Source organism: Pelodiscus sinensis, chromosome 7 (assembly GCF_052426305.1).
Source record: "Pelodiscus sinensis isolate ZL-2025 chromosome 7, ASM5242630v1, whole genome shotgun sequence".
NCBI lineage: Eukaryota > Metazoa > Chordata > Testudines > Trionychidae > Pelodiscus > Pelodiscus sinensis.
This window is the reverse complement of record NC_143058.1, coordinates 34,298,383-34,313,392: the sequence shown is the minus strand read 5'-3', so window position 1 is coordinate 34,313,392 and position 15,010 is coordinate 34,298,383. Positions and strand designations below refer to the sequence as shown.

Sequence of the window (15,010 nt, the reverse complement as noted above, 5' to 3'; positions counted from 1 at the left end):
CTACTGGAATCCTTTTGATTTCTTCTTATCCCGTTCCAGTTGACACATCATTTATACATAATCTTCCTCTTTTGCCAGTTCAAATTCTTCAACATTCAAACGGAATAGTATACCAGGTCTCCAATACCCACAGGATTATGTATGCATCTGGTATATTCCTATGGAACTAACAAATGTTTTAACAGCTGCTAACTTTTAAATGGTGGACAGTATTCCACTAACTTCAAAAATCACTCCACTGTGATATAGTCAACAAAAGCACAGTCAACAAACAAAAGCACAAGACAAGAGGATTTGTTAGGATTTCTAAATATTTTAATTGAATTAACACTTGTACATAAGAGCATAGGAACGGCCATACTGGGTCAGACCAAAGGTCCATCAAGCCCAGTATCCTGTCTTCCAATAGTGGTCAATGCCTGATGCCCCAGAGGGAGTGAACAGAAACTGGTTATCATCAAGTGATCCCTCTCCTGCCATCCATTTCCAGCCCCTGACAAAGAGAGGACACCATTCCTACCCATCCTGGCTAATAAGTACTGATGACTTTAACCTCCAATAATTTATCTAGGTTTTTTTTTTTTTTTTTTTAAACTCCTGTTGAAGTCCTGGTCTTCACAACATCATGTGAAAGTATGCGTATGTGAAAGTCACCGGGTCAACAAAACAATAAGAAGTCTATTGCACTACCCATATAATTTTGAGACATCTTAAAATATTGGATCTTTCTAAAATATAACTCTTCCGAAAAGTGCAAGAGTAGGACATACAATTCTGGCCCCCTGAAACTGATGGCAAAACTCCCATGGATAGAGTCCTACTCAGATACAAATTTGGTATCCACGTCCACATATGCAAAAATGTTCTGCTGATAATGGCAAAGTTGCAGGGTTCTCTACCCACTGACTTCAGTGGGACAGAGATTTTACCTTTTTACGCAATAATTTATAAAATCATACAGAACTGAAATATACTATTCTCTGGTTTAGTAAATTTACATGAACTTTTAGAAACAAATTCTTTAAACATAAGTGTCAAAAAGATTACAAGAAGGATTTGGATGATAAAGAAAGTAAATCCTTTAAGAATATTTGTATAAAAGCCTAACAATATTTTGGAATACTTGTCTGAAGTAACAAGAGTTTCTTTTTAACAAATGTTTCTCTTTTATTTATATATATATCATAGCTTGTTTAAAAAAAACCTATTGTACTAATAAAACTATTTTCCATGATAGTCAAGCTCGTAGATTCAGATATTAAGACAACAGAACATCCAAATCATTGTTCCAGTAGTTTGGAAAGCTGCAACTGATGTTAATTTGTTGGAATGATTAAAATGCACAAAACGCAGATAAAAAGGAAATTAGAAGGTGAAACAAATTTAGTAAGAGACATATACATGGGCATTACTTCTCAAAAGTTGTATTCTTAGTAGTAACGAGTTAGTTGCCATGATTTCAATAGACATCCATTTATTTATTTTGGGAAATTAATAGTAGCTATAAACTGTAAAGATTATTCTGAAATTAAACACATATCTATAGCCATCAGTAAATCCACATCACAAAAACATTCTGTACTCATTATCACACTTGAAAATCAAGCAAAAACGGGATGCAAATGTATAGCTATTAGGGATGTTAAAATGCATGTAACCACTAAAAATTTTAAGCCAACTCCCCAAGCGTACCAGGAGCCTGGTATAACTGGAAGCTTACGCATGTACAGTTACACTTTCACATGCCTCATAGCTACCTCTACATCTCATACAATCTCATGCTCTAACAATTACATTTTTAAAAATATTCAGACAACATTTTAAAACAAGTAGATTTTGTATTAAAATATAACCAGCTAGAACAATTCTGTGATTTCAGAAGGGGGAAATACTCTATATGAACACAAATTTTTCTTGGCTATTCAAGGTCCATACAAGCACACATCCATTCCTCCCGATTTCATCAGTTCCTCCTGATTTCATTACAGTAGCTTTATTATCACCATTGTGAAAAGGAAAAAAAAACTTTACAATGTACTTCATATGAAATACTACAAAGAGATTTTAGTTTACCGATTAAATTTTACCTGGGGACTTTTTGTTTGATCTTGTTTGCATCAAGTAAGACTGACGTGGCAGCAAAGGTGATGATGGCAAAGACATTGAGACTCCTTTAGTCAAGTTTAGTCTATACATATCCTCAGGTATAAGCTGATTACAAATGGGAGAATCTGCATCGCAGCCAGATGTCGCAATGATGTGCAGTGCATTCTCTTGGCAGGAGTCACCTGCTGAAAATAAAATGTGGTTTGTGATTTACTAAATGCACTGAAATAAAGGTGGGGCAAGTATACTGAAATGCAGCCTTTGATATTGATATGAACATGCACCATCCACAAACAAAGACCATTCTTGCCATGGAAGGAGGAAAAACTCCTCTCTCTAATATTCCTATCACTATAGTATCTTATGCTATGTCTACATTGGTAAGATATGGCGATGAAAGTGCTATTAACATGCAAAAATCACCAAAACTGAAAACTTGCCAAACCTGGTTTTATGCCACCCTTTGTTGACATATCATGGCCACACTGTTAGCTCCCCTGTTGACAGAAAGAGCAAAGCAATGTGGTTAAGCATCCCACTGCACCTGGTATCACTCTCAGTCGCTAAGCACCATGGGAATGCGCACTGTAGCGATAGGAATTTTGGGAACATGAAAAACATCCCGTCAACCACCTCTTTGCTCCCCAGCCCTGTCAGGGCTTCCAGTTTACTTTTGCACCACTTGAATGGCAGTCCTTGCTGCGAACTCCAGCATCTGCTGTGAGAAATCATGGATCCCACAATTCTTTCCCATTGTGTTCAACATGCTTAGAACATCACGCACTGCAGCAGAGCTACTTATGCACTTAATAGCAGAGGACAAAGACTGTGATGCAGTCGACAACGTGAGTCACAGGGACAGCAGCAATGTAGCATTGCATTGGGCTGTCACATAGCAGCTGTGCACAGTAGAGCATCATTTTTGTTCTAGGAAAATTAGCACTGAGTAGTGGGATCGCATTTTATGCTGGTGTGGGATGAAGATCAGTGTCTAACTTTTGGATGCATAGAGCAACCTTCTTGGTGCTGTGTGCTGAGCTGTGTGCTGAGCACAAGGATACCTGCACAAAAGCTGCTCACTTGGTAGAGAAGCGTGTTGTGATTGCTTTGTGGAAGCTGGTGACTCCCAATTGCTATTGTTCAGCTGCAAATCAGTTTGGAGACGGGAAATCTACCATTGGGGCAGCACTCATGCAAGTGTGCAGGGCAATAAATCACATTTTTCTGTGTAGGACTGGGACTCTGAGAAAAGTGGATGACACAATGACTGACTTTGCTGAAATGGGTTTTCCAAACTGTGGCTGGGCTTGCCTCAGAGTGCATCAATCGTAAGGGGTACTTTTCCAGGGTACTTCAGGCATTTGTGGATCACAGTAGGCATTTCACAGATATAAATGAAGAGTGATCTGGAAAGGTGCATGATACACATATCTTCAGGAATAGTGGCCTGTACAGAAAGTTGCATGTTAGCACTTTCTTTCCAGACCAGAAAATTACAGTGGGGAATGTGGAAATGCATATAGTGACCCTCTTAAAGCCCTGGCTCATGAAGCCTTACACAGGCACCTAGATAGTGGTTCAACAAGCAGCTGAGCTGATGTCACATGATTGTTGAATGTGCCTTTGGCAGACTGAAAGGGAGATGCAGGGAAATCTGCGTCAGGCTGGATCTTTTGGCAGATCATATCCCCAAGGTGGTGGCCAAATGTGTTGCTTACATAACTTGCGTGAAAGTAAGGGTGAAGTGTTTGCCCCTGGGTGAAACAATGAGAGACAGCAACTGGATGCACAATTTGAACAACCAGATACTTGTACTGTCCAAAGAAACCAGAGGGTGGCCATCAATATCAAGGAGGCTCTGAGGAATGACTCTGACAATGAGGAGGGCTTACACTTTTCTCTGTGCTAGGATTGCTCTCCTGCCTCATCCCAAGTGAGGCATTTCCATTAAACCAAGGGATATTATAGGCTTCTACAGGGGCCAGAGGAATTGGTATGGGTTGTGTCACACAAAATAAACTCATTGAAACCTGCATCACATTCATCTTTATTCATGTCTTTCAATCAGGATACTCAGTGGTAAGGAATGGTAAGAGTTATTGGAAAACCTTACTATGGCGTTAACGTAAAGCTGTCAAAGTCATAGCTGCTTTCATGGGGAGTGAAGTGTACTGGGAAAAAAACAATACTTGAGTGTGTAAATGAGTGTGTGGATGTAGAGGGAGGGTTGCTGGATAAAGAATTTTGAACATGCGGCCATGGAAGCTGATGTGTGGGTGCAAAGACAGTTGCTATGAAAAGAGTTCTGCATGTGCTGACAGGAAGGCCTTTAGTTCTTTTTGCTCTGTATCTTGATAAGACACTTCAGCATCTCATTTTGGTCTTCCATGAGCTTTAGAATGCACTCAGTGGCTTCTGTTCTGACTTGCATCTCCCTAGTTCTTCTTTGCTCCCTTTTCTCCGTTTGTAGCATTGAATGTCACACCACATCCTTGTCCAGATCCACCTTGTCCTCTGAAGGTTTTTTTCTTTAGTTGATGGTGAATGAGCATGATTTCTCAAGCTCTGGTCTGGAAAAGTAACCATCCACAATAGAGTGACTGTATTTGTCATGATAAAGATTGTAACATTTCACTAACATGCAAGCCCTCTGAACAAAACTTGCCACTTTTTTTGTTACCCTAGAGGCAAACACCGATCTCTCCAGACATTCCGATCATGGTGAGTTTTAAAGGTAAGGAGAAAAGGGGGGTGGAGGCCTGGGCATGGCTCCCCAAGCAATTACAGTCTGCGCTTGTGCAGCAGATGTACATGGAAACAATCTGTAATACTCCTACACTTGTCCATAGGCTGCCATTAGTCTGGGTGATATATCCCTGCTAAATGTTAACAGGCAAACCCAGGCTCAACTTCTGGATGCAAGCAGGGAGAGCCCCACTGCTTATGCAGCCAAACTCTGTGCCTTCTTGGTTCCAGCAGCACAGTATGAGGAATGGTTTGGGAGAGGAGATAGTCCTGCCATGGAATCTCAGTGAAAAAATTAATAAGTACATCAGGGACTCCATCTCCCAGCAAGATTTGATCTCTCTATGTACATCCATGCTCTCTTTGGACATAATGCAGAGCCAGGCAGGGCTTAGTCAGCTCACAGAATTACAGCCTTTGGTTGCCTTGTGCCACCGCCACCACCCTTCCACTGCTGCTGCCTGCCCCACCCTCACCCCAATACACAGCAACTTTTCGCCCCGCGCCCTCCCCTAGCTGCACTAGAACAACATATTGCTCCATGCAGCTGCCACCCACACCACTTCCCCTCCCACCTACACAGCAACTTACCCTGCATCTCTTCCCTTGCTTCATGAACCTGCGTCTCTTCCTTTGCTTCATGCTCCACGTATGTTTGTGAGCATACTCAGCAACTAACAGGACCTGAAAACAATTCCTTGCTGCCTGGTGCACAGGTTATCACCAGATTGAGCCTCACCTCCTCATCCATTTCTATCTCTTCATCAGTAATTTCTGTGTTTGGGATAATTCCTGTTTCTGACTCTGTGCTATGAGAAGTATCCACTGTCTCTTTGGGTGTACATGTGAGGTCCCCCTCTGGAATTGCATCCAATTCTTTATAAAAACAGCATGTTTTGGGTAAAGCACCAGACCAGCTGTTTGTCTCCTTTGCCTTCTGGTATGGCTGCCATAATTCCAGGCTCTGCATTGTGGGATGACTCCGAGTTTCTATGGGTCACTCACAGCTGTAATTGCACCAGTTCTTCATCCCACACACTGATAAAATTCAAAAGCTCTGCAGTGCTCCACTAAGGAGAACGTCTTGAGTGATAGCCACCGGTTTCCCTGAGAAGACACCACGAGGACCACTACACAATGAGCCAGACACCAGGAAATTGGTTTTAAAATTCCCATGGTTTGCAGGTGGGAGGAGCACATCTATTTACCTGTTTATATGGTGGCAGAGCAGCAGAGTTCAGAGCCCTGGCAAGAGTGGCTAATCAGGCATTGTGGGAAACATGCAAGTATTTAATAAATGAAAACCAAAAACTTACTGTAGTACACGCTACATGATTAATACTAAAAGGGAGGTGGAGACACAAAAATATAAACCTCATCTGCAGTGTAGACATAGCCATAGAGAAAACAGATTGTGAGTTACCAATTCCTCATATCGAGTTTTGTGTTTTGTTTTTTTTACTTACAATAAGATAATATTTCATTTAGAGTCAGACCTTTTATGGTCAAGTTTCTTGTTCATTTGGTAGCCATCAAGGCCTACAACTTTTTTGGCAGCTGTTCCTCAGCATTTTCCATGAGAAGCTGTCTATTAATACAATCCTTAAAGCTTCCTCTTATGTTTACATTCTGTACCAAGAGAAAACCTCTTGCCATTTTTAATAAGATTCCAGATAATATGCAATCTTCACAGATTTGGAGAACAAAATGGGATGCATTTGTCAATTTAACTATCAAGTTTTGAAACAGCATACATGGAAGTTAAATGATTGTTAAAAAGCAGTTAACAGGCAACACTAAATGCACACTGACTTTCTATTTCCAAAAATAACTGTCTCAAGCAATCTGATTCTTCTAGATTTTACCCTGGTCTCAAATTTTTTCTCCAGAAATGATACAATTAGATATTCTTTCTGTTTGTAGAATGAATAAAATGAAACTTTGGATTCCAAAGTTCTCTCTGAGTTGTAAGTCCTGAAACACAGCTAAAACACTATAGAGCAGGCCAACAAAACCACCTTCCTCATGTTAGAGTTTAACTTCAGCACCTCTCTCAATTCTCACCCCCAACAAAATTACAACTCCTTGTTAGTGGGGTATACTTTTTAAGAACTGAGTTTCAGTTCAACTATAAGTAAGAACAGAAATTGTAAAAACTAAGGAAAATACACAATTTCATTTATCTGAAGTGCCTTTCATGATTTTTGGCGAAGCTCCACTTTGGCTCAAAACTCCCTGTGAACTAGAAGAGACACTTCAATGTATAGCAAGTTCCAACTCACTGTGTATAAAAAAGATATTTCCCAAAAATAACGAAACAACACACTAGTGATTTTAATTTACAGATTTATAACTTCACAGGGTGAGATTTTCAAAAGCACCTATAGGGACTAGGTGATTGATTTCTATTAACTTTCAATGGAAACTAGGGCAGATAGCTCCCTTAAGCACTTTTGAAAACCCAACTCAAACTTTTAATATCAATCTCTGAACCTATCGTATGTCAACCTTGATGACTGGTACACTATAAATGCAGATTTAGATTAGATGTGACAGAATCATTTGTAATCTTAAAGTCAAAACCAGTGAATACAAAATTAGGGTTTCTTGAATGACATGTATATGGGATGCACAGAGAAGCAAAAGCTCACATTCCATTTCTGTCTTTGGACAAAAGGAAAAAAAAGTAAACAAGCAAGCAATATGCTAATTTAGCTAACCACATTTAGAAAATATTGACATGGTTGCTAAGATTTTTTACTAGACATGTGAGAGAGACTGGAATTTGTACAAGATTCCAGCTCTGATGGTGGTGGGGGGGAGGGGTGTGCAAAAAAAACAAAAAAAGACAACACACAACGAAAGAGGAACAAAAACAGATTTCTAGTTTATTTCTGAGGCAAATTAGCAGTGTTTTATATTCACACTATAAAAAGATAAATTATATTAGTCTGCCTTTGCTGCCTGCTATCTCTTTGAAAGATTATGTTGTTAAATGAACACTACATCAACAGGGCCAAATTGGGGGGGGGAGCGGGGGGACAACTAAGACCTTCTTCAATTAAAATTCCATGACAAATCAATTTTTAACATTTGTAAATAGACCATTCCATCTCAGCAAATTTTATTTTTGCAGCATACTGCTGCTATTTCGTTTCATTACACCCATGATCATGTCTGTTGAGATAGAAGCACAGACCAAATTTCTATTTGGTGGATTTTAGTAGCGACAAAATTAAAATACAGAACCCTTCTGCCCATGTTCAAGTTCTCTCAACTTGACAGCAAATTCTCTCGTTCATTCACAGATCTTTGTTTATTAAGGCCTTGTCTTCACTACAGGAAAGATCAATGCTGCTAAATCAAACTCAGACGGTGCTCACATCAGCCTCCTTCTGTGGAGACCGTATGGAAACTAGAATTAAGGTATGTTAACTCCAGCTATGTAATTAACATAGCTGGAATTGTGTATCTTAATTTGACCTTCCTCTTTAGCATAGACCTGGCTAAAGACACTGAGTACATTGTTGCCATAATGAAATAACCTGTTATGCTTTACAGGGATAAAAGGAAAATAAAATAATTTCTCTTTCCTCACTCTATGTCACTGCTGACACAATGGATGAATGCGTCTGACTAGCAAATGCTTGTACCCAGGGGAGAAAGCGACTATTTATAAGCTAAGACAGGCTAAGCTAAAAGGGTACACAATTAGGAACAATTGGGAAGGGCAGTCAAGAGTAGAGCAATCAACTCCAAGAAAGAATCAGCCTTCTGGCTGCCCACTGAAGGACCTCTCCAAAAACCCAATTATGAAAAGCTACATTACCTAATGCAAGTATTTCAGCTAACAGTTTTTCAAGAAGGTATGATCCTATCAGAGACAGCCGCCCAACAGATCTCATCAATTCAGGCCTCCTAAATTCAGCCCCAGTCATAGACACAGCTTGAACAGAGCAAATCCAAACTTCCTCTTGCATCAGGGAAGCTTGTAAGGAACTCTAATGCAGTGAGAAATGACACTTCTGAATGCCTTGTATCTCCCATGAGTCCCTTTAAACAGTACAAGGAACTCTGGAATGGTCAGATTCAGGAAAGGTACAAATGTCACGTAGCATTTTCAAATTGGCATATTTGAAGCCAAAGGGAAGACAAGATAGAGAACTGGGTATGAAAAATCTGCTTCCAGATTGGCTGTTATCGAACACCCCGATTAACAGTTTTGATCCTTTTTAAAAGTTAAAATAGGATAGCTATATGAATCAGTTCTGCGATATCTTACTCATTTCTACCAAGTAGAGCTCATTCTAGCTATTTGACTGTTCTTAAACAATTGCCCCATGTCAATCAACATACCATCTTAAAGCAGGCTTCCCTTTGGAACAGCATATAGTCACTGTGCTCTCGCACATGTTGTCGCAGTGTTAGATATTATTAGTCTCCACCCCAATGTCTACACATCATCCCTGGAATAATAGGAAGGTGACTGCCTACAAGTTTTCTAACATCAAACTAAACAAGGAAAAGTAGCCCCATGAAATCATATCCTCTATTTTATAAACCTTTTCTTTGTATACAATTCCACTGCCAACATGTCCCTGGCCAACACTGCCCATGGAACTATCTAAAGAGACTAGGAGATCCTATTCAGTAGTCAAAATAACCATAGAAACTGCCACAGTTTAAAAAAAAAGTCTTGAAAATGAAACTCCAGTCTTGTTGACATATAGGGATACATTGAAAAGGTTTACAAAGTTTAACAATTTTAATAGACAAAAAAGGAGAGATGAGGATAGTTGACTACACATCAGCTGTAATGATTAAGAACAGTAAAAGTCTTACATAATGCAGAACTTGAATTTTAACAGACGTAAAACAAAATGTTTTATCTAATCCTACTGGCAACAGAAGATAACAGGAATGAAAACTTTTACAGGCTTTTTTAGTATATTATTCCAAGATAAAGCATAATAAAAACTATTTTATTTCCCCTTTCTATATTCACGCTATAGATACTTACTAAAAACTGAAACACTAAACTACTTTAGTTGAACATATGTAAGTAACCTGGAGTATGAGACAAACTCTGGAATTCTAATTACTCTAACATTCAAGAAGAGGATCCTAGTTTCAAACACAGAAGGTTAAGTTAATGAAAATATAAACTCTGTCTATATTTCGAGTAGGTCTGATTATCAAGGACAACAAATATCTCATGGTCTCTTTTTTACATATATTTTTGAGGCATCAAGGGAAAAGCAAAATCAGTAACATCTGTAAAGCCCTGAATCGGTCTTCACAAAAATGAGCCCATGGATATCTGCATCCACATCTGCAGATGCGGATACCTGCAGATATAAAGTGGATTGTGACGAGGCGGCCCCACCCCGCACTCAAGCCCAGGGCAGCCACCTGGTGCCGGGGGCAGAGAGGGCTCCACCCACACAGCCCTACTGGGCATGCTCCCAGGGGGACCAGGGTATAAAAGACTGCCAGCCTGCTCCAAAGGGGGGGACTGCAGCCAGAGCTGGAGCTAGTGCCCAAATGCCCGTGGCACAAACCGGACGGACAGAGAGGGAGTCGCCAGGCCTGCTGGATCCACAACCGCCAGTCCCAAGCCAAGCTCGACCCCAACGACGGAGCCACCAGCCGACCACTCTCGCCGTGACCCAGGCACCGGACCGGCCGCCCCCCAGCCCCGACGCCAACTGGGGAAGTGCCATGACCACCACGCGACTCACGCCGACCGGTGAGACTGCTACAGGACGGGGAAAGGGGGTAGGAAGTGACCCAGGGCAGGGAGCTGGAAAAGCCCGAGGGCTCGGCGCGTTGCGGGGAGGAGCCCCCGCCGCTAATAGGGCCCTGGGTCGGGGCCTGGTGGAGAGGGAGGGCCTGGGCCCCCCTACCCCTGCTGCCCTAGACCCCGGTGAATGGGGGCTGGGATAAAGGACTAGGCTGTAGGGCCTGCGTATTGAGGACTAGGCCGGGAGGCCGTATTTCCCCTACTGCCAGGGCAGGGGACTTTGAGACTAGGCCAGTGGGCCATATTTCCCCTAAAAAAAGGGGCATCGCGCTTCGGGCCTAGGCCCAAGCGGGCTGGATTATGCCCCGGATGGGGGCAGCAACCCCAAGCGCGCGGGGTGACCCCTGACATGGATATCTGCAAATTTACAAGATTATAGATACAAAATTTGTATCCCCATCTGCAAAAGTGAGCTGTAAATATATACATCCACATGAGCAGATGTGGATACTTGTAGCTATAAAGAGATATTTGCAGGGCTCTACCCGTTTGCTGAAATGAGACAGATTCATAGGCCAGAGAAGAAAAAAAAATCTTGCCATATGGAAAGGATGTAAAAATGGAGTGTACCAATAGAAATTCTGTTCCCCTTTAAAAAAAATTACTAGTAGGTCTGTTCTTCATTGTTTTTAAATGTTTTGGCATAGTGCACAGCAGGAATATAACTGGTTAACCAGTAAGCATCACCCTAACCAGGTGACTCTTACCAGTAACCTGTTAAATGGTGGCCCAGCCAGATTAGAACAGCCCCTCACCCTTAGCGCAGCACCCCCAGCTCAAGCAGCCTCACACCCGCAGTGCAGCATGACAGGCGCGGCCCAAGCAGCCCCCCGCCTATGGTGCAGCAGACCTGGTAAGACCTGATCAACCACCCACACACCACTCCAGCCCGGACCGATCCACCACATCACACTGCAGGTGGGGAGCCACTGCAGCCCAGCCAAACTGGAGCAGTCCCCCACCTGTAGGATCCCAGTTAACCCATTAATCAGTTAAATGTAATGTTTAACCAGTTACTCATTTAGCTGGTCACCTTTCTAATGTACAATGCCAGGGTCTCTTGCTAGGAGACAAAACAAATATTTTGGGGAAAAAAACAGCACACCCAAAGGTATCCAAAAGGACTGGGGAAAGAAACTTTGCAACCTTTCAAATTGTAGCTCGTAGTCCTTATATGGACAAACATTTAATAACATCTAGATTGAGGATGAGAAATTTTAAGCATCCATTTTACCAAGTGAATTATAGAAGACCTTTCTGTAAACCTCTTTTGATCTATGATGATATTCAATAAAGGATAATCTTTTTATTTTAAATATGACCAGTACATTTAACAAACCACTTTATGAACATACCTGCATTAACATAAGAAATGCCCCCAAATAAGCTAGGAAAGAGGGATAATTACTCTTTGATCTCTTCTGTTATTCACAGTTGAAATGCTCAACTTCTCATATCTCCCTTTCTTTATTTCTAATCCCTTTCCCTTATGCTAAAGGTAGTTTAGAACCTAATCTTGCAAACATTAAATACTAAGCACAGACCAATGGAACAACTCATGATAGAAAATGGTATATCCTACTGCCTTATACTGTAAGATCTTTGCAGCAGGAACTTATTTTCCTGAGCTCAAACATCCAAACTATAGATGATGTAAAGTCCACTACTGAAGAGGAATGGAACAAGTAGGATGACATGGTCTGCTTTTCCTCTGATACTGAATCTTTTTCATGGTTAGTGGCATTTGTTTTCATGAGCACATTAAACCTATGTTCTATGGTCCACAATGGTAATTTACTAGTTTCTGGGTTGATTTTAGGATGTTGGTTTATAGTATCTTAAATAGCCTGGAACCCATATTTTCATGTCATGATTCCAGACCTTTAGATCTCATAATTACCTTGCTGTTTGGGAGGAAGCATTGAGAGATGGTTTTGTTGAGATGGACAACATTATATTTGAAACAGCAGGAGAGAGTATGATTGTGAATATAAAAACAGTTAATTTAGCCTTCTCTGCATATGGTTCCTATTCTCTTGCTACCACAGTACAATCACATTTTTGTAAAAGTGAGCAGTAAAGACAAGTCCCAGAAATCAACAAGCTAACAGGTTGTGTGTCCATATACTATTGACCAATACTACCTAAGACGACAGAATTATCCCACATTGCAAAGTACTTTCTACTTTGCTAAAAACAGCCTCATGCAACTGAATGAGATTCTTCATGATACAGCTTGACCTCACTCGTCTGGCGCCATGGGGACCGGATTGGTCCCGAACAAGAGAATTTGCCACACCAGGAGAGGTCTCCTGCCACTGGTCCCCAAACCCATCACCTACTGTTTGCAGGCTTCCCCAGCAGGCATCCTGCCTTGCCCTCTCTTACCCCCAACCTAGCTGGACTGCATGCCCAGGTGTTGCTGGCTCCCTGGGCAGCACAGGCTCCAGTTCCAGCCGCAGGGCACCAGCGCCGTGCATCCAAGGGCAGCTGCAGAGCTCCGGCCCCAGCCCCGCACTACAGGGGGCACAACTCCAGTCCCATGCTCCTGGGGGGCTGCTTTGGTTTACTGGTCTCACACTTCGGGGGGGGGGGTGACAGGAGAACTCTGGCCCCACATTGCCTTGGGGCTCCAGCCTCAGCCCTGAGCTCCAAAGGGCTGCGCTGCGCGTACCAGTGCTGCCAGGGATTCCACTCCCGATCTTGCACTGCCCCCAGCCATGCTGCCAATTCTGTTGCCCCAGCCGGCCCTCCTGCCCTTGGACTCCTAGGCTCTGTAGTTCAGGAGCATCCATGGTTCTGCAGGATGACAGATGTTGCCAGACCAGAGTGTACCATTTTTGGAGGCATAACCTGTATATACAAGAATATATATAAGCTCCCACTACTGGGTTCACATAGGGGGAATAAGGGATTCCATAGATTAGTGGAGAATCTTGAGTGCTCTAGGGGGAAAAAAAGGATTTTCCTCATAACATGCCACTATCAGATCCTATATCAAGTCCCAGAGCATGCCATCATAATTTCTAAACACCAGGTGCCAGAAAAGATTACTGAAGGTTCAAAGTGAACTTTTTAAACCCTATTTCCTTCATTTCATTCCCACCCTGATTTTTTAATTCCAGGGACTGAACAGGTGACAGTATATGGGGTAGGAATGCATGGTCCATCTGTTCTCTACAAGCCTATGTTTTTATCTCTACGGGCTGATAATGAGTCCACAAGTGTTTCTTAAGGAGATTTCATCTTCTTTTTTCTTAAATTAAAGCCAGGCAATTCAAAGCAGGTAAGAATGTTGCCTGGGACAGGAGAAAACAGGCTATCAGGCCTTTGTCCCCTGGACCAAGAGACTCACCAGGACCAAGGGACTCACCCCAGACCAGCCATTAGAGAATGGGGTTCTCTAATGGGGAACTAGTGGGGTTACACAGGGCTCAGTTTCGGATCCAGGTCTGTTTAATATCTTCATCAACTATTTAGATAATGGAAGAGAGAGTATGCTTATAAAGTTTGCAGATTACAGCACGCTGGAAGGGGTTGCAAGTGCTTTGGAGGAGATGATTAAAATTCAAATGATCTGGACAAACTGGAGAAATGGTCTGAGGTAAATAGAATTAAATTAAATCAAATCAATAAGAACACATGCACAGCACTCCATTTAGGAAGGAACAATCAGTTCCACACATACAAAATAGAAAATGATTGCCTAGGAAGATGTACTGCAGAAATGGATGTAGGAGTCATAATGGACCACAAGCTGAATATGAATCAACAGTATAACACTGCTGCAATAAAAGCAAACATCATTCTGGGATATATTAGCAGGAATGTAGTAAACAAGACAAAATTCATTCCTCCCCTCTACTCCACACTTCTTGAAAAACCTATCATGATTCTGTGATGCATTAACAGGAGTGTTGTGAACAAGACATGAGAAGTCATTCTTCTGCTCTACTCTGTACTGATTAGGCCTCAGATGGAGTGTTGTGTCCAGTTGTGGATGCCATATTTCAGGAAAGATGTGAACAAAATGAAACAAGTACAAAGAGCAACAAAAGTGATTCAAGATCTAGAAAGCATGATCTATGAGGGAAGATTGAAAAAAAACTGTTTGTTTAATCTGGCAAAGAGAAGACAGGTTGTGGAATCTCCTTCACTGGATATTTTTAAGAGCTGGTTCATCAGACAACTGTCAGGGATGATCCAGAGTGCAGGGGACAGGACTGTATGACCTTTGAACAGGATACCCACTCCCACTAACAAAACTACCAATGGGGAACTGGAGGAGAAGTTACCCCGGAAATATTGCCAAGATACTAGAGGCCAGAACAGTGGTGGGCAACGTATGGCTCAAGG

At 41.8% G+C, this 15,010-nt stretch overlaps 1 protein-coding gene across 7 annotated transcripts in view; it reads right to left on the bottom strand.

Moving 5' to 3' along the window:
- TANC1 (tetratricopeptide repeat, ankyrin repeat and coiled-coil containing 1) overlaps window positions 1–15,010 on the bottom strand; it is a 213,214-nt gene that overhangs the window by 126,874 nt on the left and 71,330 nt on the right. For 4 of the 7 annotated variants that reach the window (XM_014575373.4, XM_075933446.2, XM_006126837.5 and 1 more), the window contains exon 3: window positions 2,088–2,291. In XM_014575373.4, coding sequence (XP_014430859.3) covers window positions 2,088–2,291 — 204 coding nt within the window. Of the gene's footprint in view, window positions 1–2,087; window positions 2,292–2,551; window positions 2,595–15,010 lie in introns of those variants that run through there. The other 3 variants (XM_075933448.2, XM_006126834.5, XM_006126836.4) reach the window with 2 other exon arrangements.